The 25397-nt window shown below is 38.8% G+C and overlaps 2 protein-coding genes across 20 annotated transcripts in view; one reads left to right on the forward strand and one right to left on the reverse strand.

Moving 5' to 3' along the window:
* Positions 1-21: 21 nt before the first annotated feature.
* Positions 22-11137, forward strand: LOC124877595. Its single transcript, XM_047380924.1, has 8 exons — positions 22-315; positions 400-495; positions 2583-3110; positions 3184-3330; positions 3446-3547; positions 5555-5635; positions 5714-5764; positions 5850-11137. Exons 1-8 carry the CDS (start codon positions 186-188, stop codon positions 7013-7015), a joined length of 2301 nt encoding a protein of 766 aa, XP_047236880.1. The 5' UTR covers positions 22-185; the 3' UTR covers positions 7016-11137.
* kcnt1b (potassium sodium-activated channel subfamily T member 1b) overlaps positions 9410-25397 on the reverse strand; it is a 128691-nt gene continuing 112703 nt past the window's right edge. For 8 of the 19 annotated variants that reach the window (XM_047380910.1, XM_047380905.1, XM_047380906.1 and 5 more), the window contains 5 exons: positions 22547-22609; positions 22359-22409; positions 20568-20579; positions 19088-19172; positions 9410-14508 (listed from right to left, as the gene is read on the reverse strand). In XM_047380910.1, the coding sequence (XP_047236866.1) occupies positions 14388-14508; positions 19088-19172; positions 20568-20579; positions 22359-22409; positions 22547-22609 (332 nt within the window). In that variant the 3' untranslated portion in view covers positions 9410-14387. The remainder of the gene's footprint in view (positions 14509-19087; positions 19173-20567; positions 20580-22358; positions 22410-22546; positions 22610-25397) is intronic. The other 11 variants (XM_047380922.1, XM_047380919.1, XM_047380917.1 and 8 more) reach the window with 6 other exon arrangements.

The following is a 25397-nucleotide window of genomic DNA, read 5'->3' on the forward strand; positions in this document are numbered from 1 at the left end:
CTGGAATGTTTGTCAGTAGACTGAAACTGTGGGGCTTTTAAGAACTAAAACAAGACAAAATCAATAAAAAAGTTTCTAAAGCTGTTAAAACACACCTTCCTGGAAGGGTGACCTCCCCTGGTGCAAACTGCCGCTTACTCTACCAACCAACTGGAACCGCGGCTTTAACGCCAGCTCTCATAACCATGGTGAGACATGATCCTCCTTGGCAACCAGTCCTGGTTGTTCAGGTGATGGCAAGACCATCAAACTCTGCAAACTGTCCCTCCAGAGTGAAACACCTGAGATCTACGTTCTATCAGCTGAGAATGAAGGGTAAGTGATCAGATTTGTTGCCCCAGCTGCGTTTAAATTTCAAATGTGCAATTTTAATGTGATTGATGCTTTACATTCCTCCAGATATAGTCAGTCTCGCTCTGTTGCTGGGAAGTGCTCGCCTTGGCCGACCCTGTCAAAAAGTGGATTCAGTTTTGTTGTGCCAGGACGCTCTAACAAGTGAGAACTTTGACTTTTAAACTTTAAAACGAGAGTATATGCAGACTGGCCTCAAATTAAACAAGGACAATTTTATCCAAAAACAATTACTTTTGTTAGTTACTCTTTTTCAAAAAATTGGTATGAACTTTGTGACACTGACCTGCCTGATTGGTCAGAAGGGTTCATTCTTGCTCTTAAACACTGTTTTTTGTGATTGGGTCATTGTGAAGGGTTTTTGCCGTTCTGCAGAATAAATTTATTTTTATCAGATTCTCTGCTTCAAAAATCTTCAGGTGTCTCATAAACATATTTTACCAAAAAAAAAAGATGATAGATAGATAGATAGATAGATAGATACGTGATTTGACAAATTTCTTTAACATGCAAAGACAAAACTGATTGCACACTGTCCTTCTTTAAAAAGCTACAACAGAAAAGCTAGCTTGTAGAACCACCTTTAGCAACAATAGCATTTGTGTTTGACATTTCTGAGTCTCACATCAGTGTGGATGGACACTGACCCACAACATTCCTTCAGTTCAGCCTAAAGGGGTTTTGTAAAGTTTGAGCTCAAAATAATATGCGCAAATCTAACTGAATTTTTCAGAGAATTGACACACACTATCTAAATGATCATTATGTTAATAATGATGTTTTTCAAATGGGAGTGATAATTCTGGTGTTCTTTTGCTGCTGGCTGAGTAAAACCAGGGTGGATTGCGACAACATGTGTTTTTGGAATCTGTGAGCTCTCTGCTTACAGCAGACATGCTGGTTGTGTGTGTAGAAGCCGTGTGGTGAACAGCTGAGTCCGAGTTTTGCAGTTACATCATTTTGTGGAGTTTGTTTATTTTCTGATTCAACTGCCTTTAGTTTTATCTGTTTTTGGTGTTTGTAGAAATTATTTTATATCAGCTTTTAGCCAAGATTCTACTATTTCTGTCAATACCCGATATGTTTATGTTTAACTAATGGAACTTGCAGTAAAGAACATAGAAGAAAACAAGAGTTAAATTTTGCCCCCGGTACTGGGGGTTGGGCTTAAAAGGTTAAGGTTTACAACCTTGTGTTTCTGCACAGCACTTTCATGTTGGTCCATCCAGAGTAGCTAAGTCGGGTTCAGGTTTGGACATTTGGCCATAACAACCCCTTTTTTGTTGTTTTTTTTTTTTTCTTTTTCAGCCATTTTGTTTTACATCTGCTGCTATGTTTGGGATCATTGTCCGCTGCTCAGCCCAAACTTCAATTGTCGGATGGATGACTTCCTATTTGAATCAAAAATACTCAATTAAAATAAAGAAGACTGCAAGGTGCCCTGCAAAACATGCCCAAATCATCAGCCCTCCACCACCGTGCTAAACAGTTGGCATGATTTGTCTGTGACAGAGTGCTTGCTGACCAATCGTTTCTACCGTGGTCTCATCTGTTTACTCAAGTAGTGCTTTCTATGTGGCATTCCTTCTTTACTGAGTCTGAGACGAATATCTTGGGTTTTTTGTAATTGCACAGTCCAACCCTGGAGAGATTTTGCTGCAATGTTTGATCCTGGGGAAGATCGGCAGCTGTCTCATCGTTCTCACTTTAGAATGATGAACTTCAAATTGTTTTGAGGCGACTCTCTAAGCCTTCCCATACAGATGTGCAGCTACAGCTGCTTCTCAAAGGTCATTGCTGATGTCTTTTCTTCTTGGCTCCAGACCAGACAGATGTGAAAATCCCTGCATTTACACTGCTGGTTGCACCTTCTGATGATCAATTCATTGATTGTTTTGATTTGCAGCTTCTTCTTTCCCTCCTAAGTCCAATAGAAGCTCCAAGGGTGTACTTAGTTTATCAAACACAGCTTCTCCGTTTAGACACCAGTTTGGAATCTGTTGTGTGGGAAACTTGTGGTTTGATTTAAATGATTTTAGAGCCTGATAAAGACCCGACTATTTTTATGATGCATCGATACATAAAACTCTAGAACTGAATAAGAATGTTCTTATGTTACCCGAAAGGTTATTTTACCTAATATAAATTGTATGTTACAGATTTATAAAGCAAATAGGACAAACTTACATCATTGCTTGTGAGTTAATTAAATTGCTTTTCTTTCTACTTAGATTTCATCCATGGCTGTACCACCATGTTTGTGAGTTTAAGGAATGTTGGAGAAATCAACTCCACGGTTCTGCAGAGTGAAAACCTCTCCTCCATCACCAGGTTCGAAAGCAAAAACTCAGGAATCACAGGAATCGCTGAAAATGCCTTCAGCTCACTTTCAAATCTGAAGGTTCTCATCTTAGACGATAACAGGTTGTCCAACATTAACCAGAACTGGTTCAGAAACCCTGCTGCCATCAGTGAGCTGGTGCTCTCTTTCAATCGGATGGAAGATTTAAACGAGTCGAATCTGAAGGGACTCACAAACCTCAAGAAGCTCAAGCTGAATGGGAATAGGATCCAAACCATCCATCCCGATAGCTTCAGCTCCCAGAGCATGTTGACTGATCTGGATTTGTCTGAGAACAGGTTGATGAGGCTCTCCCCGCACATCTTCTCGTCTTTAAAGTCTTTAATGTTCATCAGACTTTACGGGAACCCCTGGAACTGCTCTTGTGATGCCCAGGACTTTGTTGAATCTCTCAAAGGTTTGTGAGGTGCATGAGAATCCAGGAGCTCCATGTTTTCAGAACATTTAGGTTAAAGCATCTTTGTCCTCAGAAATGAATACATCTCTACTGGTCAATCTGATGAGTGTGACATGCGAGACTCCTCCACATCTGAAAGGTCTACCAGTGATAAACGTGTCTGCGTGTTCGACGCCTCCACCACCAGGAACGCCCTCTAGGAATCGCACTACTCTAACCAGTATTTCTGTTGTTTAGTTTTACTTTTTTTGGTTGTGATTCAATAGTAAACCTTAGATACTTAAAAAGAATCACTTTATATGAATAATTAGTGTTCATGTCTCTTCGCACTGCAGCCAAAACCCCAACAACCCGCCCAATGCAACCATCTGCAAAGACAAAAACGACTTTCCAGCCCAAACCCACCAACCCACCTGGAACAACCTCTGCTCACACGGGTACATGTGGTTTTTGTTTTAATGTTCTAAACCTGAAGTTACTGCAGCTTCATCTCACACTTCAGCAACAGTTTCCTCTTCAGACACTTCTGTGAGAACCAAGCAGCCGGATGCTCCAGCATTATTTCCATCCACTTGTACATCTGTGTTACTATCTCACTTTTGAACGTAAAATCTTTAACATTATGCAGCAAATGTTTTCTAATTTTTCTACCTGATATATGCAGAAGACTCATATTTGACTTTAGGAGCTGATACTTTTAGGTTCTTTTTTTTTTTACCAGCAGAATAAAATGAAATGGAAAGATTGAAATGATTCAGTTTAGAATACGAGGTTTTGATTAAAACTCATTTTGGCTGTGATGATGGTTTAAACTCTTTAAATTTTACATACATACCCGTTTGGCTCATACAAAATGGAGATCACGAAATAAGCACTACAAATATAAACAAATAGTTCCTGAATAGTAAAAGTTTTCAGAACTTGGTTCAGGCACATTTTGCATGAATTACTGCCTCTGTGTCGTGGTATGGAGGCGATGACCTAATGGTTCTGTTGAGTTGTTCAGGATGTCCAAGTTGCTTTTAATGGCGGCTTTCGGCGTGTCTGCATTATTAGTCTTGGTGTCTCTCATCTTTGTCTTGACAATACCCCATAGATTCTCTGAGCTTTAGATCAGGCCAGTTTGCTGGCCAGTCAAGCACAGATATACTACGGTCATTAAAGCAGGTATTGGTACTTTTAGCAGTGTGGACAGGAGAGCAGAGGAAAGCAATAAGTTTCCTGGTAGACAGCTGTGCTGACCTTGGAGTTGTTCAAACACAGTAGACTAACACTAGCACATGAAATGGCTTCCCAAATCTGCTTCCACCGAATGTGGAAGTATCTCAAGCATCTTGGACTCGGGCTTCCAGCACTTCCTCCAGGCTCTGGGACCTTCATTTCCAAATAAAATGCAAAATGTACTTTCATCTCCAAATATGACTTTGAACCATTGAGCCCAGTCCATTCTCTCCTTTGCCCAGGTAAGACTTCTGTTGTCTGTGGATCAGGAGGGGTTTAACGGACGGCAGGTGACAGTTGTAGCCCAGGTCCTGGATACGTCTGTGTGTGGTGGCTCTTGTAGCATCTGTCCACAGTTTCTTGAATGGACTTTGCATCACAATTTTCTCAAGGTTGCAGTTAGATTCCTGCCCCATGACTCGGCCACAACATAACATTTTTTGTTTTCAAAATATTTTGCAATATCCCAATTTTCCAAGAATCAGAATTTTGGGTTCTCGTTCGCAGCAAGCTATGATCATCAAAGTTAATGGAAATCAACCATTGAAATATATAATTTGTTTAATAAATTGACAGGTGCATCTCAAAACATTAGTTATTGAAAAATCCATTTATTTCAGTAACTCAGTTGTTTAGGTGAAAGAGATTTTATAGATTTATTACACCCAGCTGGTTTTCAAGCCTTTCTTTAATTATGACAATTTTCCACTTGCAGTTAATAAAAACGTGACATTTAAAATTAGAATATTACATCAGACCAATAAAATAAGACATTTTTAAAACAGAAATGTGGGCTTATTGAAAAGTTTAATACCAGCCTAAAAGTAATTTTATTCTAACAAACGAGCCAATCACAACACAAATTCCAATTTACTGAGATGTAAGCATTTTACTTTTTGAATGAAATATGAACTCTACAATTTTCAAATTCATCGAAATACATTCGTACTTTAATGTTTTGTGACTCTCTTCTGATTGGTTCTGATACTGGTGAAACAGAAATTGCACACAGTCCCATAGAGTTGTCCTGAAATACCTGTTTTGTCCAGCAGGTGGAGCCAGTGGACCATGTAATTGCAGTTGTCTAACAATTGATAAAATATAGATTTTGTAGAGGCTTTATAGAACTTAAAATCAATTAATCCAATTATTCTAAAATCCAGGAAAGATTTTATGCATTTTTTGGGTTTTTAGTTTTTTTTTAAATCTTTTGTTGTCAACAGGACATTATGTGACATCATCATCCTCAGCCATCTACCCCACATCCACCAAGAGATCTGTAACTACACCTACAGGAGGAGATGGTGTGTGGGATTCTTTTGAATCATTCTCTGATATGTAAAACCCAAAGTGTTAATCTGCATTTCCTTCTCCACCCTCAGGTCCAACTACAACCTCAAACACAAACGTCTGCACTCTAATCGCAGTTATTGGTATGCCTACTGTTTTCCTTCAGCATTTCAGTTCCTTTGGATTGAAAAATGTATTCTGTTACATTATTGCTCTGCTCTTGTGCAGCGGTCCTCTGCCTGCTGCTGCTGCTTGTTGTGTGTTTCGTGGCAGTGATGCACAGAAGGAATCGCAGCAACAAAGCTGTGAGGCCTGGATGTCCAACAGAAGAAGTGAGGTATGAAGGAGACAGGATACCGGGTCAGGATCAGTCAAGATTGGGATGCTCTGGACACAGATGCCCAGTGGAGGCTTGGAGAAGATCCTTCACTGGCATCAGAGCAAAGTCAGCAAACGCGATCATCCTCTCATCTCCTTTCTGTGTGTCTGAGAAAGACAAGGTTACTTCCCAAACTGAGATAGAAGTTCCTTCAGAAAACTCTGCGAACGAGGACCTAGTATCTGAAACTGGAGCAGAAATGGGAGAAGGATGTCATCTGGAAACCTTCACAACCATAGACTCGGTGGAAGAGTGTGTGAGACAAGAAGGTGACACTGGAAGCCTCTATAAAAATCAGGAATGTGCTCACGTCAACACTGATGTTATACCTTACCTAAGTATTGGCACCAAGCAGAACAAACCCAGTCCTGATAAAGACTCTGCAGAAAATGCAGCTTTGTGTTCACAGAAAGGTAAATTCATGAGGAGGATCTCCACCTGGCCTCCTACTGCATCTCAGTGGCAGGCAAGATGCAAAAGAAAAGAGGAAGAGGGGGAGGAAGTTCATGAGTTTGCTGTTTGGAGTGTAACCATGGAGCTCTCAGAAGATGTGAAGATCATGATGGACCATCTCAGCAGCTCTAATCAGTGTGAAATGGAGAAGGAAACAGACCTGAATCTGAGACTTTCAGACAGCTTTAAACCACCTGGGTCTCCTGTCAGTGTTTTGGAGGAAGAAGGAATGATCCTGGATCCAGGTTCTGTGAGACAGGCTCGTATCCAGGTCAGCGCCAATGAAGAGCTGAAGTCTGAGAAACATCCTGCACCGAAGAACAGCAGCAAGGCAGATGTGAGGAAGGACCAGAAGCGGTCTGTGACCATCAGACAGAGGGCAGAAAACAGAGCCGCTCCTGGGTCAAAAGCGCCCTCTGGTGGCGCTTCTCCAGATGATGAAACTCTGCTTTCAGGAAATGAATACGCCTTCATGGACCTGCTTCATGAAGTGGTTCAGAACAACGGCCGCTGGACAAGAGAGAGGTGGAAACAGATTCACCTTAACAAGCAGCGGCGATGAAAACAAACTAGTTTGTGCTCTTTTTAATCACTCTTTAAATGAAGATTTTTTCTGTTGCTGGGGCCAGGTTCTCAAGTGAAACTGAAATATTATTCATTAACTGAAATAAATCTGCTGATTACGTTTCCATTTTAAAATCCTTTTCCGCTCAGTAAAACAATCTTTCTGATCCTTGCTCATGTTGTTAGTTCTTTTTGTCAGATGTTTTATGGTATAACAAAATTTAATAAAATATTTAAAAAATGTAGGTTTTTATCGAGTTTATGCAATGCATCAATATTTACACGCCAATCATTAGTTTTCTTTTTTCTTTCTCATACTTTATATCAGCTTCAGGGTTAAATCCTGACTTGGGTGTGTGTGTCATTACTTTACCAGTGCTTGGATGTTGTCACAATTTATAGGTATTGCTTTTTGAGATAGAATGGAGATCTGGACAGTGTGTTGGCCATGGACCCAAACTTTTGATCTTCTTGGTCTGGCAACGTTGTTCTTGCAGGATACAGTATTATAATTCGTGTGTTGCTTTTTCAGTATTTTTTTTAGCCTGCACATTTTTTTTTTTTACCCTAAGTTCCCTGCTGCCATTTCTAAGCAAGCTCTGCACTGGTGGAAACATGATCATTCAGCTGATTCTGTTTTATGAGACAGTCCTGGACTGTGTTGTTCACAGTGAAGCTTTCGTCAGAGACTAGCCGTTTTGATGCATATCGATGATGATGTAACATTCAGCACAGAAAAATGATAACTGACCGCCGGCTGAGGGATGTTCCCACCAGGTGCGAGTCTATGGTTCATTCAAGTACAAACTTTTTCACGCCCAGCTGCTGAGTGGAGCTCACCCGGTCTCTCTGATTATAATTTATGCTGGCACTGAACAATCGGTTCCTTATAGCGTTTTTTTTCTTCAGGCATTTAGGAATCAGTGAGACCCAGGGCTCAACGGGCTGCGCCTACACCCAAAGGATGCAGGATGTAGTCTATGTCTCACTGGGTCCGTCCGGACCACAAACATCAAGCCTTCTGCTCTCAGAACAACTTCAAACTCGGCCTTCGGCATGCGTAAGCGCTCAGAGGTGCCCTGCGCAACTGAACAGAAAGGATAAATAAATTAAACACATTTGCATCTTCTCCTCTTAGACTTTGATCTTGGCGGTGGTCCCCCGGGGTTCCCGGGCTTTGGATGTCTGTGGTTCCGATTATCTCTCTGTCCGCCTCGGTTCCTGGGAGGCAGGTCTGTGGCTCCTCACGCCCGCTATTGAATATTCTTATGGAGACGCCTTATATACACAAGCGCGGTTGCCACAGGTGTTTACAGATATATGGATATGCTCCATATTAAGCTGCGGTTGCTACTAAATACATGCGTTTGTTGTTTGTCTCTGTGGTTTTTTCTTCTTTCTCTCTTTCTGCAGGTGTAGAAGCAGTCTATCCGTTCAATCTATTCTTATCTCCTCCTCCCCCTTTTACCTTTTGCCCCACCTCTCTCCCTTTCTTTCTCCATTTTTTTCCCTTTCGTTTCCGTCCTCGTGTTCATTGCATTTGAAATAACCCCAAAGCAGTTCATAATGAAATTTTTTCAGACAATTCTGGGTGCTACTCTGCCGGACAGGACGCGTTAAAAAATCCTTCACAACAATCATCATTTTGGTTGTGGTTGCACTTTAGTTTCTCAAATGCTGGAAACAAAAGTGAAAAATCTTATTGGCAGAAAATGTCAACCTTTATTCACCATGGAATATGGAAAACAAAAACTGTACATTTCTGTATTTAATGAACTTTCAAACTGAGGTATGTTTCATACCACCCCTTTTCGGCAGGTACTTCCCTGGCAAACTTTTCAAATATACGGTGAAGTCAGCCTCATTTTGTCATAATTCTGCTGAGTGAAAGAAAAGTTTAGCAGTTAAACATTGATCTTTAAAAGTACAACATGAAATAATTCCTTTAATTGAAGAAAATGAATCCTTTAAGTAAAAAGACCCTCAACATTCACTGTTGTCAGCGTGTTACTCCAGCTTGTGGCAGACAAGAAAGCCCTGCAGAAGGTCTGAGGGGAGCTGAGAAGGTTTGGGCTCTCAGCATTATCAGTCTCCTCACACTCTTTCCATTAAATGGCTGCCATCAAGCAGAGTTAACATTAAAAATAGAACCACCAGACTGCAACATAGCTTTCTGTTAATACGCTTAAGATTATATACTGTGCATTAGTTGACTTATTTTGATTTAGTTTTTACACTAATCTCTTAAAGACCATAGAGAAACTCATTTTGCCATATGCTATTGACATCAGTAGACTGATTTAATTTGAAATAAATGGAAGTGATGCATCCAAACTGCTTGTGAATATATTTACGCGGTTTCAGATCAAATAAAACCATGTTCCAGTCAGTGTATTTGGCTGCATGCAGTGTTTATTTGTCCGTATCTGTATGTGCACTTCTCATAAGAAATTGTACAAAATGGATCATCCTTTTTTTTTTTTTTTTTTTTTGACAATGATTCAAAAACAAAGTGGAGGTAAACATAATACGTTGGCTTCTGATAACATCTAGACAACATGCACATTCCATTCATATGAATAGAGTCTCAAATAATGGCTCCAACTTGCAAGCAGTTGATTCTGTTATGGGTTTTTAATCTAGCAACAGGAGACTGCGCTAAATGCCCTGCTAAGTGTAGGAAATATTTTGTTCTTGGCAAGCTTTTTATATCAAAACATGCTTTTAAGAGATAACATGCCCCATGTGTTGGTTAAGTCCTGACATCAGAAGACATCCAGTGAAGTCCTGCAGGACTGTTAGGGTTTGTAGTAAGGATTCTGGAAGGTGTTACGAGTAGATTGGCAGACTGGTTGCATCCTCCATTGCAGTTGCTCACTCTTTCACTGCACCGCTCTTCTAGCCTGTAAACTGTCACTTCTTACTCTGTGAAACAAGATTTCTGGACCACGAAATAAATCAAAGCAATCCCTCCTTTCTCACTTTAGGATCATTTGAGATGAGAAATAAGACCACAACATTCAAAATGTAAAATGTGCAAACATCTGCAGGGTAAGTCATGCTGACGGATGCATTGTGGGTCTTTGCACTGCAGATAAATATTTTCCATGTTTTACAGATTCAAATTAAAGGGTCATGCTGTTATGCTCCACACATTGCTACAGAGCTTAGTGCAAAAATAGTTTAAGTCCTTTTTACTTTTCATGGTAACAAAACCACGTATATAGTTCATATTTACAGTGAGTAAACCCAAGACACAGATAAAAAGGATAATGGATCAGGAATAAATACTGAAACTGTGGTGTGCACAAAGTGAGGCTTTAACAATTTAAACCACAGCACCTAGTTTTCGAAATAAATTATACTTGATTATGTTTGTGAATACCTGTGCAAAATATACTGCTGTGCAGAACTTTAAAATGTGCTAGCCATTTGCAATCAAACAGATGTTATAGCTAACATATTTTGGTCAAATCAGGTTTTAAGTAAAAAAAAAAAAAAACAGGCTAACAAAAAAAATGTTTAAAACCTATGATACATCACAGATACATTTGTAATGATCGTTTTGCATGAATTACAGTGATGGGGAAAGCACTAGCCCCCTTTCAGATTTGCTTTATTTTAGCTTTTTGTCACACTTTAATGTTCAAATAAATTTTTATATCAGAAAAAGATAACCTAAGTGATTACTACATGAAGTTTTTAAATGCTTAAAGCCAACCTGGCCCTATGAAAAAACTTTAACATTTGTTTAATTTCACTAACCTGGTTCCTGCTTGACTTGTAGAACTTTAAATAGTACCTGTCCGACAACAGGAAGTAGGCTAAAAGATCTTAAAAAGCGACACAGAATGCCCCCATCTAACAAAATTCCAGCTAATCACTGTGAGAGCCATTATCCGCAAATGAACGAAACATGAAGCAGAACCTCAATAATTTGTAAACAAACCAGAACAACATCTAAAGCACTGCAGTACTTGCCTCAGCTAAGGTCGGTGTTCATGATTCAGTAGTAAGAAAGAACCTGAACAAATCGTCATCCATGAGAAAGTTCTAATGGAAAAACCACTGCCGACCAAAAAAACCCACAAATTCCTGCCTCAAATTTGCCAAAAACATCTTGATTATTCCCAACCCTTTAGGAAAGTATTCTGTGACCTGGCAAAAAAAGGTGAAACATTTTGGAAGTTAATCGTCCTGTTTCAACTGTCATGTGACTAACACAAAAAGAACATCAAACAAACAAACGTAGTGGAGGTAGTGTGACGGTTTGTGCTGCTATGCTTTCTCTCAGGACCTGGACGACCTGCTGTAACTGAAGGACCCATGAAATCTGCTTGCTACCTGAAAATCCTGAAGGATTACGTATGGCCATCGGTTTGTGTCCTTAAGCTCTGGTGTTCTTGGTTTATGCAGCAAGACAATGATTCAAAGAAAATAAGTGAGTCAGCCTCTGAATAGCTGAAAAATAAAGAAATAAAAGGTTTTTTTGAGAGAGCTAGTTGAAACCTGGACTTAAATAGAGATGCTGTGGCATGATTGGCCTACAGGCTGTCATTCTGATTGAAAATCCTGTAATGTGGCTGAATAAAAATGAAACAACATTGGCCAAAAATTCATACACAGTGATGTAAAAGACTTGTTTCCAGGTACTGCAAATGCTTGATGGCAGTCGATGCCTCCAAGTGGTATAACCAGTTGACAGGTAGGGGACAATTATTTTTTTCACAGAGGACCAGGTTGTTTTTTTCCCCCATTTTTTCCCCCTTAAAAAGTGAAATCATCATTTTGCATTTACTCAGGTTAGCTGTCATCTGACGGGAGAAATACTTCCATAGTACAGTATGTGGTAAACACAAAGCCACAGCCAGAACAATTAGCTTAGCACAAATGCTACAAATAAAATAAAAAGACTAACAATGGACACTCTTAAACCTATTTTCCAGCAGCTAAATACCATCTTACAAGTGATTGACTGTTAAATTACTCTTTCAGGAAGTTATTTTGCTAGAAGAAAATATTACAGCTATTAGCGCTAAATAGCTAAACCGTCATGGTAAGCTAATATTAAGCTAATTTCAGAACCACATTCATGAGGCAGAAACTGTCTCTTAACATGTCCCTTCAGGTACCTTGAGGGACCAAACGTATACTTTCGGCTTATATGTTGCTTTTTTTTTCAGTCTGCTTAAAGCACTGTTGTAAGAAACTGAGCCAGGATTTGCTTTTTATTTTTAAAATATCCTATATCCTTTTGATTGCAAGGTGTGTAGAACAACAGCTATGCATTTTGCATTCACTCTTTACCTTCAGTAACGATTTGGTCCCATTTACTTCCATTATAACCACATATTTGTGATGCACTGTAATCCTGACATTTTATAATACTTTCCCAACAAGCACCAAAATAATCTAAGCCTCTACTTTCAAAATACAGGGAAAACTGGTTTTAGGTGTGATGACCCCTCTTAAATGATTACAAGCATCGTTGCTTCATCACATATAGTTTCAATAGGGGACATCGTTGTCTTACCTTTCAAAATGCATGGCAAAAAATATTTAACAGGACAAAAATATTCTTTGTATGTTGGGAATAATGCAGTATAAAAGAGAGGTGTGAATGTGGTTTAGAAAATATTTTGCATGTTTATGTGTGTATATGTGTGTGTAATTTGAAGAATCAAAAGCCATGTTGGCTTTGTTTATGTTTTCTTTATCAAGAGAGAGACTCCTCTCTCCAAAGGATGTGTGGCATAGCAAGATTATGCAGGTGCATCTTCTGTGAGAATAGTTTGCAGCCTGCAGTTTGCAGACATTTCCCTAAGATACTAATGCAGCTAATTCCACACTTCACAAACCTGTGGGTTTATGAATGAACCACAGCAAGGGCCTTCCAGAAAGAGTAGACACAGTGTCTCCACTTTCTAGAAGGTCCTGTCTACAACCAGTGTGCCAAGTGTGGAGCACATGCATGCAAAACGCACCTTACTGTAATCTGTGATTTATGCTTTAGGTCGTGAAAATAAAAAGCTTAATATATGGGGTTTAGTCTGAAGCATTAGAATTAAATATAACATTTTTATTACACTTTTATAAGAGGTACTGTTTTAGGATATAAGGATAAAAAGTGTATGTTCAATATAAAGGCGCCTCAAGGGTTAAAAATGCAGGATTTCCTTAATCTTCAAACATGATATGGACTGAGAAACAAAACGGAAAGTAAAAATTAATTACATAAAAATTTCTAATTCAAGTTTAAGATTGTGTAGAAGTTTTCTTAACATCCAACTCAAATTTAATATAAATTCAGCTGTTAACACTAGATTCAAACTGCAGCTATTATTATGATCAACAGTTAGTTGATTTCAGTAAATGTATATTGAATGATAAATTAGCATCCTTAAAAATACATATTTTCATAACTATATGAGCTTTCTTCTGTAAGTTTACTTTTTGCACGACAGCAGCAGATGTTGCAGTCAGGTCTAAAAACGGTCTAAAAACACTGGTGTCACAAAATAAATACAAAATGGCACAATAATAGCATAATTTACAAATAAATAGAGTAAACAACATGGCACATAATGTGGAGTAGGCATGGTTTCTAACAAGAAAGAAAATAATTTTTTAACAACAGACAAAATTAAAGAGAAATGCTAACTCGGCTAGTAAAGGTTCAACTTCTGCAATCACATATAATAATAAAAAAAAATTACTTTGTAAATAAAAACTGCCTGATAAAGTGTACAAGAATAATTAAATCGTCACAATAAAAGAAGAAAACTGCACATGCACTGTAATTTCGTGGTAAATGCCTTTTAAAATGTAGAAAATCTAAAAATTTTACAATTCTCTTTAAAAGCAAAACATGATGTTTAAGTTGTGGATGCGAATGAGTTTCAGTTTTTGAATATAGGCAGAAACAGGCGGAGAGACCTGATTAGTGGCACAAGGTCATCTTCCCTCCTGTGCAAAACATGGACTCAAATGATCTGATTTGATCTATCTGCACAGAAACCTGCTTTAACCATCTCATTACGTCTAATAACACTGCTGATCCCTGCACTCAGACTGGGTAGAGGAAGGTGCTTTTAGGCCCTACTTTACAGAGTGTTTGTGAGGGGACTGTGTGTTGATAAGGTTGGTGGTTGTGATGACTAGGCACTCTTCATGCATCCTGCTTTGGCAGCTCCATGGTAAACAGGTCTCTTAGGGCCATCTTTTAGGATGTGGTTAAACTCTGGTGTAAAGTTGAGAGACACATAATGCACATTCACTATGAACATCTCATCACTGCCCGTGTCAGGCCTTCATCTGTGCAAGGTATATGAGTTCTATTGGGAGCTCATGAAACCGAGGACCAAAAGCATTCAAAGGTGAGTCTCATTTCTTGTCTCTGTGCCAAAGTCCTGTTGGTTCCTGGTGTTTGGAGCCTGTCCCATCTGTGAGTCCTCTGGCACGTGTGCCAGTGGATCTGAGCGAATAATGTACCTGTGAGGACAAAATCCGTAAAATTCTTAATCTGTTCGATCCTGAGAAGCTTAGTATTATGCAACCTCATGTTTCTTGACTTCTGTTTACTTGCCACAGCTGTTGAATAACATTAAAAAAGGAAATACTCTTTGGTAGAGGTGCACAGAAAAATTAGCTGGTAACCAGAATCAGTAGATTTCCAGCTTGACCAGTGTCCAGCTGGTTGGAAACTCAAAAATGTGATCTTTTTCAATTTAATAAACACATAACACAGAATCACTACCAGGTTGAGCTAACAATAACACTTTCCAGAGGTTATTACTGAATTAAAAAGACTATTAAGCAAAGTTCATTAAGGCTGTGATGGACTTTTAGCAGATAACAGGAAGGCTGAGCAAAATAAAAGTTGTTCTGTTTTATTCTATTGAGCTTTGAATCTCTGTCATGGAACACACTGAATTTAAAAATGTTGGCAGCCTTTAGAAAATCTCACATGTCCAATTAAGTTTGAAAAACCCACAGACTGGTGTACCAATTTTTTCACATGACTATAGCTTATCTAATAATTTCTAAACGGAAATTAAATTAAACTAGAAAATCAAGGTTATTCTGTTTAGTTTGTGTGGAAAACAAAACATACTGTTATTCTGAATTTCTGATATTTATTAAACAATATGTTTTTACAATTCTGCATCAGATGCATGAAACATTTAAGAAAATATTTGAGCCAAGATGAAGTAGCAGTTAGTGAGTCAGATATTCTGCATGGTGCATGGTTGTCGCACACATTTCAGTGTACAATTACAGCGCCTTGCAAAAGTATTCACCTCCCTTGACTTTTTACCTATTTGGCTACATTCCAACCTGTAATTTAAATGTTTTTAATCCTACTTTATATGATGGATCTGCACAAAATAGTCTAAGTTGGTGAAGTGAATTGAGAAACAATATAGAAAAAAAAGAATAAAAAACAAAAAAAGAAAAGACTAAAAATTGGCATGTGCATATGTCTGTCCCCTTTACTGTGAAGATCCTAAAAGGTTCTGGTGGAACCAATTACCTTCAAAAGTCACATATTGAGTGGAATAAAGTCCACCTGTGTGGAATCTAAGTGTCACATAATCTGTCGGTTTAAACATGCCTTTTCTGAAAGGCCCCAGAGGCTGCAACACAACTAAACCAGAGGCATCCCACCCTGAAGACCAAGGAGCTCTCCAAACAAGTCAGGGATAAAGTTGTTGAGAATTACAAGTCAGTTTGGGGTTATAAAAAATGATCAAAATCTTTGATGCTCCCACGGAGCACCATCAGATCCCTCATCTTCACATTGGAAGCACATTTATGCAGGCTAAAGTTTTTTAAGCATGTTCTGTAAAATGAATGGTGCAAACAGTCAATCCATTTTAATTCCAGGTAACAAAACATGAAAAACGCCAAGGGGGTTAATACTTTTACAAGTCAATGTAAGTATATGTTTGTCCAAAAGGGATTGCACCAAAACTAATATCGGTGTTCGGCTGATTTATACATTAATGTTTGCCTCTTTGTTAAAACATAAAAGGTGCTAGATCAAGATACATCATTAGCCTCACATGAGCAGATCATTGATCAATATAACTACAGACTAAAACCACATGAAAATGTAAGTAACAGTAATATTTTAATTGAACAACAACAACAATTGAACAACATTGAAAATAACTGTAGAACTTGATTTGTGTTTGGACTGTTTTGATCCTGTGAAGCTTCCTGAGTTATCAGAAATATTAGCTTAATCTAAACCTTCAACTTGTATGTTAGACCCAATCCCAACCAAATTATTTAAGGAAGTGTTCCCTCTGATTACCAGCCCCATTTTAGATTTGATTAATCTATCCTTAGTAAATGGATATGTACCACAGGCTTTTAAGTTAGCTGTAATTAAACCTTTACTTAAGAAACCTTCGCTTGATCGAGATGACTTAATAAATTACAGACCTATATCCAATCTTCCATTCTTATCTAAAATTCTTGAGAAAATTGTTGCTAATCAAATGTGTGAGCATTTATACAACAATGACCTGTTTGAAGAGTTTCAGTCAGGTTTCAGAGCTCATCATAGCACTAAAACAGCTCTGCTGAAAGTCACTAATGATATTCTTATGGCCTCAGATAATGGACTTGTGTCTGTTCTGGTTCTGTTAGATCTCAGTGCTGCATTTGATACAGTCGATCACAATATTCTCTTAGAAAGGCTGGAATATGCTGTAGGGATCAGGGGAACAGCGCTAGGCTGGTTTAAATCTTACCTGTCTGACAGATTCTAGTTTGTTCATGTAAATGACAAATCATCTTTAAACTCCAGGGTTAATTGTGGAGTACCACAGGGTTCAGTACTTGGGCCAATTCTCTTTACTATATATATGCTTCCAATAGGTCAAATTATCAGGCAGCATGGGATAAATTTTCATTGTTACGCTGATGATACTCAGCTTTACTTATCCATAAATCCTGATGAGCCCAACCAGTTAGATAGACTACAAGCATGTCTTGAAGACATAAAAATTCGGATGACTTTAATTTTTTTGCTTCTAAATGCAGACAAGACAGAAGTTGTTGTCTTTGGACCGGAGTCTTTAAAAAAGAAATTGCTTAGTCAATCACTTAACCTGGATGGCATTAAATTGACCTCTGGTAATAAAGTAAAAAAAACCTTGGTGTTATTTTTGACCAGAACATGTCATTTAAATCCTATATTAAACAGGTTTCTAGGATTTCCTTCTTTCATCTCCGGAACATTGCCAAAATTAGAAATATCCTATCCAGGAGTGACGCTGAAAAACTAGTCCATGCATTTGTTACTTCAAGGCTGGACTATTGTAATTCTTTACTATCAGGATGTCCACAAAATGCAGTTAACAGCCTTCAGCTGATTCAAAATGCTGCAGCAAGAGTTCTGATGAAAATTAAAAAGATAGATCATATTTCTCCTATTTTAGCTTCCCTTCATTGGCTCCTTGTTAAATCCAGAACAGATTTAAAATTCTCTTTTTCACATATAAAGCCCTTAATGATCTAGCTCCATCATACATCAGAGATCTGATTGTTCCATACGTTCCTAACAGAGTCTTTCTCAGACTGCAGGTTTACTGGTGGTTCCTAGAGCCTCTAGAAGTAGAATGGGAGACACATCCTTTAATTATCAGGCTCCTCTCCTGTGGAACCAGCTCCCAGTTTTGGTCCATGAGGCAGACACCCTGTCTACTTTTAAGGCTAGGCTTAAAACTTTCCCTTTTGATAAAGCTTATAGTTAGAGTGGCTTAGGTTATCCTGAGCTATCTTCCTTATATTTTTCCTCCGCCTTCCTCCCTCCCTGTTGGTTGGAGTAAGGGCGAGTCAGGTTTAGCCTAAACCGACTCAGTTATGGTTGAGGTGCAAACACACCCTCCATTTCTGCTACCTGTATGACCCCTTCTCTTTTCCAATTGTTATAATCAGTCTGACAGAGAAAGGTATCCCGATCCTTGTGGTTTTTGTATAACAATGGCCATCAGTGGGCTCTAGATGGACAAACTATACCAGTTTATTATTTTACTTAGTGCCCCTACACGTGGCCCATTCTGGGGTGGCCAGGCTCTGGCACTGGGTGGTTTGGTCTGGCCTCCCCGCCGGCCCCGACATTGTTGTAAATAAGCGTTATGTAAATAAATAAACTGAAACTATCTGTGTAGTTATGCTGCTATAGGCTTAGGCCTCTTCGCTACATTCTCACACTACTCTCCAATGCTGCATTATTTGCTGTTATTTCAGTTTTTAACTTTATGTTCTCTCTCTTTTCTCTTCCTAGAAGCTACACCCGGCTTGACTCTGTGTCTACCTGTGACACCTTTCTGGAGAGGGGCATCATCCAAGCTTCTGCTGGCAACAACTTAATGCTCACCTTCTACAGATGACCCACATGGCCCTGTATTTCAGTGTTTAACCCTTTCTCTCTCCTAGACATAGCAATTGACTGAGCTTTTACTGTAACTAATTATATGTGCTCTCTTTTAGACTCTATCCTTGAAAATTGGCTCAGAGTTTATCTGTTCTTTCTTTCTAGGTGAAACGACTAAAGGAGCTACATCCATTAACATTTACTTTTCCTTCCCATAGAAAGTACTCCTGGATCAGTGCTTCTTTGTTCTCTTTGTGTCTCTGCTCTGTTCTCTCAAACCCCCAGTCGGTCGTGGCAGATGGCCGCTCACACTGATCCTGGTTCTGCTGGAGGTTTCTTCCTGTTAAAAGGGAGTTTTTCCTCTCCACTGTCGCTACATGCATGCTCAGTATGAGGGATTGCTGCAAAGTCAACACCAGTGACTGTCCACTGTCTCTACATGCTCATCCAGGAGGAGTGAATGCTGCAAGTCACTGACTGGATGCAATCTGCTGGGTTTCTTTAGATAGAAAAACATTTTATCCAGTTTGAATAAATAACTGAATCTGACTGCACTGTTCAATGATTAGGATTAATTGGAATGTATGTACCTGACTTTTGTGAAGTGCCTTGAGACGACGTGTTGTGAATTGGCGCAATATAAATAAACTGAACTGAATTGAATTGAAAACCCGGTCTTACACGATGTCGTTGAGCTCAAGCATGGTGTCGGGAGGAGGATTGATGAGGACGTAGGACAGCGTGTTATGGTGGTCGTTCATCTCATCTGTAAAAAGAGGCAGAGGAGACCCTTAGAGCCGCTCTAGAGCCCTCCCTCATCCTCCTCCATTAGACCGTTAATCAGCCAAAAAAATTGGGCTTCTAAACTCATGACATTCCCCTGTTTTTAAAATCTGATTTCAGAGTAAAGGTTTGTAACCACTGCTAAGGAGAAAACATAATTTGAGTTTAACATTTAGAATGCATAAATATTGGATTTACGTTTTACTGTTTTATTATATTTCGTGATTTGAATAAAGCCAAACTGAAACTGTCTTTCACTGTTATCAGCATTTCAATTTAGTGAATACTGATACACATACATAATCTATAAACCCTGGACAACTTTTAAAAAGAAAATGAACAGGAAATTTTACATCTATTAAATAAATTCATAATTGGTTCACATAACAATAGAAAAGTTTGGATTCTGAGCTCAATTGGGTGTTTTTTCTTCAGCTATTTTTTTTTTTCAACCTCCAGTGAAATCTATCAACAACAACAATTACTTATGCTTGACTGTGGCAAACTCAGTAAGATAAAGGTTATCTAACCTGACACAGCTCTGCCTAAACAAGAACGGTCCAAAATGTACAAATAAACCTTCAAAGCTTGTGGTTATGAAACCTTGACATTTTCCGCATTATTAAACTTAATCAGAATGTTAAACAACTCTTTAAGCATTTAGAAAACTAACTTAAATAAAGGAGATTAAATATATTTATGAGGAAAGCGATTCAACATAACAAATCTGAGTGGTAAAACTATTCATGAGTTCTGAGATTAGAGACTTTATTTCGGCTCTCATAAAGTGAAGAGTTAAATCTGAATGCTAAAGATAAGTTGTTCTAAAAAAACTACCAATAAAGTTTTTGTTTTTTTAAATGGCTAACCATAGATCAGTAGGGATGAGTTGGAATTTTCTATTAGTGAACTTGTCAATAAGTAAAGACATTTACCTGCATTTACTGACAATAAAGAAAGATACCAAATATGTACTTTTACCTATCAGTGATATGTAATATTCATATTCTTAACAACCAAATTGCAATCATATGCTTTGCCATCATATAATTGTTTGATCTATCCCTTAAATAATGTGATATTGTACACTATCTAAATGTTTTATTATTACTATTTTAAGCAATTGAGTTTCCTCTATAAACATTCTTGATACTTGAAAATATTTTATGTTTAATTTTACAGCTTAATGAGACAAAAGTTATTTAATTAATAATCAATAAGAGGAAAGTGATTTAAACTTTCCCAGAAGAATGTACCTATATCAGTCTGTGTTGTGTTCAGGTGTGCTTGTGTTAAGTGCTTTCTGGCTGTGGTTCCTAATGCACTTTGTGATGGACGGAGGAAGGGAAAGGAGGGCGCATGTGTCTCCATCACCCACCTGCTTGTGGCCCTTTACAAAGCCAGGCGGTTTGGGAAAGAGAGAAGGGCTAACCGTTACTGACAGGCCACTCTGTGGAACAAGGGGAGGCCCACATGCTGCCCGCTGACCCGAACAGAACCACCATGCGCAGCTTCAAAATGGTGCCAACATGCAGACAGCGTCCGCAACAAATATAACCCCTCCATTGCATTCCCTTCACGTCCTGCACATACCACAGTAGAGCTGCAGGCTGGCAGGACCATGCCACAGGACAGCACACTCAGCTTCCCCAGTTCCCCACCCAGCCCTGAGGTGACGTGTGACAAACCCACAGACACAGAAGACATGCTCCAGCATCCGTCAGAGCAGACCAAACGCAGAGCGACTCCAACCAAACTGAGAGTGAAGCAGAACACATTGGGAGTGTGAGAGTGGAACAGGTCAAACTTCTGGCTCATCGGCTCAAAGTTTACTCTCCTCACTGACATTATGGTTTGTACAGTATCTCCTCTAATACACACTTTATAACACAACCCTTGGAGTGTTAGATAAGGATTATACCATGGCCACAGGTTTGTTACTGACAGGTGGAGGAAATGTATTGATCCAATAATGAAGGATGCTAGCTAATGTTTTAATTTGAGGTTGTTCATTTAAAAAAGAGCTGTGTTCAGTGATGATGGATTTCTAATGTATGTACTGTCAGTTCATGCAGTGACAATTAGCACAGAGTAAACCTGTTCTTATCTGTGAAAAGAACTGGGTGCCAGTGTGGAACCTGCCAATTCTGTTCTCTGGCAAATGCCAATGAACTCCACAATGCCAGACTGTGAGCACATGGCCTCCTAGAGATTGTCGGGCCCTCAGGTCCCCCTAATGAAGTCTGTTTCTAATGGTTTGGTCATTCACACCAGTGCCTGCTGGAAGTCACCTTTGTAGGGCTCTGGTAGCACTCATCCTGTTCCTTCTTGCACAAAGGAGCAGATACCAGTCCTCCTGATGGGTTAAGGACCTCGGACAGTCCTGTCCAGCTCTTCCAGAGTAACTGCCTGACTCCTGGAAACCTCTCCATGCTCTTGAGACTGTGCTGAGAGACACAGCAATGGCAATGGCAGGTATTGATGTGCCATCCTGGTGGAGTTGGACTGCCTTTGCAGCCTCTGTAGGGTCTAGCCATCGCCTCATGCTACCAGTAGTGACACTGATCCTGATAAAAAAAAACAACCTCTGAAAGCAAAAAAAAAAAAAAAAAACTACGAGGAGGAAGAAATGTCTGTGGCCTCCACCTGCAAAACCATTTCTGTTTTTGGGGTCATTTCAAAGTTACACCTTTAGTGCACCTGTTGTTAATTTCGTGAATACCCAAACAGCAGACACTGATTAACAGGGGGATAATGACCATGGTATAAAGCAACAATACACTCTAAGGTCCACTGATGTTTGGAAAGAAATAGACAAGCTAGAGATAAAGGGGTCCTACTGTGCAGAATGCTCTTTACTTCTCTACAATCAGAAGAAACTTGTATTCTGAGTCTAACCTTCCATCTACAGACATAATGCACTCCACTCCACTCTTTAAGCCATACTCTGATGCCCTGCAGGACTCTAGCCATTTGGGACGTCACCTCACATGGACACAATGCAGCAAAGACCAGATAGACAGAGAGACAGGAAGAGAGAGACAGGAAAGTGAGTGGTTCGCTGCTGATCTACCACTCCTTCTGGCAGGAAACACATAGAAAGAAACACCCACACACCCACACTCACACCCATGCAGTGAAGTTGCAGTACTGTGATCAACCAGCTAACCTGACGGCCTTGTCCCCTCTGTATACGGCTGCTCTGAAATAGCCTGCAACTCTAAGCAACAGCATTCACTGTTAACTTCAAGGTTTTAATTCAAAGCATTAATCTTTATTGGATGCTAGCGAAAGGACAAATTCCTTTCTCCGTAAGCACTCATTTTGTAAAAATGGGTTATGAATAACATAGATTACCTTGCAAATATCCTAGATTCACTCGATTCATGACATCACTCGCAGTGAGATTAGAAACATCCTCTACAAGCCAAGAGAAGGGAGACAGAGAAAGAAGGAGAAAAACATAAAGAAATAAAAAGATCAGGTGGGCAGTGAAAGCCTTTGAAACCTTTTTTGTGACACGTGAGAGCAAAGCAAAGAGGCCAAGCATTGCTGTGTGCACAGAAACACCTCCAGATGATTTTTTTTGTATGTTATCATCCTGCAGCAAAAGTTTAAGGCCAGGTTTTTGTGATTTTGAGGAAATAACACAGATAAATCATTTGAGAACTTTTCCCACCTTTATTATGACAATTCAACTAAAAAACAAAACATCTTTCAGAGGGGAAAAACGTAAAAAAATAGGAAAGCTGCAATAACCTTAAATGAGAACTTTGTTGAAGCACTTTCTGATTAAATTCCCACAATCAGTCGTGTGTGAGTACACATAAGTAGTACATCCAAGTAGGATTTTCCTGAAATTTCCATTCTTTAGCTAAAGCCATAGTTTGATATAGTTTAAGAAAATATGGAACAAGGGATGACGATCCTAAAACTAGATGCTTCTGCATAATTGATAAAAAGACTAGAGGGAAACTGGCCGGATATGTAATCTCCATATGTCTGGACTAAGGAGTAGAGTTGCAAGACAGACACCTTTTTCCCAAACAAATCATCTAGCCCTGGCTAAAATCTCCCAAAGCCTTTTGAAAAATGTGTCATGGTCCGATGAAACCAGACTTTGACTTTGGGCCACAATTTCAAATGATGTTTGGCACAGGGGCTGCATGGTGGCGCAGATGGTAGCACTGTTGCCTGGCAACAGAAACTTCATTAAGTTTCGGGGTGCTGAGATGGTGACGGAAGAATAATTTTATAATTACCTATGTTTATTTATCCATATATATTCTTTAAATAGGAAAATAGGGGGGTATAAAATACTTTGAGTGGTAGCTGTGCTTAGAGTGTCATTGTAAAGCCTGATGGTTTTGGTCTGGCACTCTCCTGTTGCAACAGTGAATACATATTTCATCTTACTATATAACCAACTGGTTGTTTCACAAGATTATTTAAAGGTTTAATTTCCACCACACAGACTAAGAAAACTGCTGTAAATAAATCAAAGGGTATTTCAACGGAGTATTAGTTTGAGGATGTTCACACCCATGCAACCAGGTTGATTTAGCTTTTTTATTTTAAAATGTTTTTTCCTCTTACATGTTTATTTATTTGCTTTTTATTTGAAATGTACAGGACACATGTCAAATTAAGGATGGGAAAGTTTTTAAATGATTTATCAGGGTTTAACCTGGCATTTCAAAAGGGTGTGTAGACTTTTTTTAATGTATCATATCCACATTAAACACAAAGGCTTACAGGTGCAATACATCTAGATTGTGATTCTGTGTTTGTTTTTAAGCATTAGGCAGAGAGAAGAAAATGCATAAAACTGAGCAGAAGAGAATGCAGGCCAAATGCAACTGATTTAAGGTGTAATGCATCCGGATAACCATGCTTCATAAAGCTCATGTTCACATGTTGGTATGATTATATGTGTGAATTATGGCTCCATGAATGTTAATGAGGCTTACCAAGGAAATGAGATTTTCTGAAGGATCATGGTACTTAGTGAAATTAAATATATTCACGATGGAGAGAAGTGGATGAGGTAAAATAGCCAGAGTACAAACTGGAGTTTTAAACACAGCTAATCTCACAACAGAATAATTTAACTGGTTGAGTTGAGCCTCAGTGGGCAAAATATTAATTCTGACCTTAAAAAAGTTTCTAACTTTTCCAGTTTTAGTTTTATTGTAATATTATTATCAAATAAACCAGTGGACATGGTGGTTTGATGAAAGTGGTCATGACCCTTTCCCCATCTAATAATCACCTTAAATAGTACTAAGAAAGACATGGATGCCTTTTGATTTCAACAGTATTGACAAATGGTTTTAAATGGCTCCCCTCAAGGCTTTATGTCACATTTTTCATAAAGAAAATAAAAATGTACAAACCATATGAGCTTCAAACTGTGACGGACTACCGTAATCCTTCCAAAATATTGGCTAAAATCAACTAAACCAAGTTCACTTTGCAGAGTGAAGGTCCTTAGTCAAAATCAAGGCTTATGAAAAATTACCCCAGGGTTTTTCCACCAAAATGAATCCAGTGCCAAACAAAGATGGGGTTTGAATCAGATCTTAACAGGTTCTGTGAAAGATCTAGTTTGGTTTTGCACATTCAGAGAGCCAGCTTTCATCAGTGTTGACATCTCTTCCAGTTAACAGTTTGAACCTCTCTCTGTTGTATTCTGAATTTTTGTGGATAATCGCAATGGAGGAAGACAGTCTAATTACACAAATCATGTTATTCATCTCAGTATTCCTGCAAACAGACATCCTAATATCACCTGCAAAGTTTTTTAATGTTGTTTTTAACAACAGTTAGTGTTTGTGAACGCTCATACAGTCCTCACTAGCTGATGTCTGGTAAACATGAACCAGCAGCTGTGTAAATAGGAATTACACACATTTCATGCAGGATGTATCGAAACAACCTGGTGATATTAAAACACCAACAATGCTTTTATTAACGGATTTCCGCTGCAAGCAGTGGCTGTTGGCACAGCTCTAGGTGGCATATTGACCCTGATACCCCTGTGACAAGCCATACCAAAACAAACAGCTGAAAAATGTGAAAAAGCTTGCAACAGTGAAACAGAAAGAACTGATGATAAAGCTGCTATCCCACTGCTTCCTATCTTTGCATGTATGCTGTTGTATAAAAAAGCATTGGTCTAAACATGAAGAATTTAAGAGGATTTAAT

The sequence above is a fragment of the Girardinichthys multiradiatus genome, chromosome 12 (genome assembly GCF_021462225.1).
Source record: "Girardinichthys multiradiatus isolate DD_20200921_A chromosome 12, DD_fGirMul_XY1, whole genome shotgun sequence".
Lineage (NCBI taxonomy): Eukaryota > Metazoa > Chordata > Actinopteri > Cyprinodontiformes > Goodeidae > Girardinichthys > Girardinichthys multiradiatus.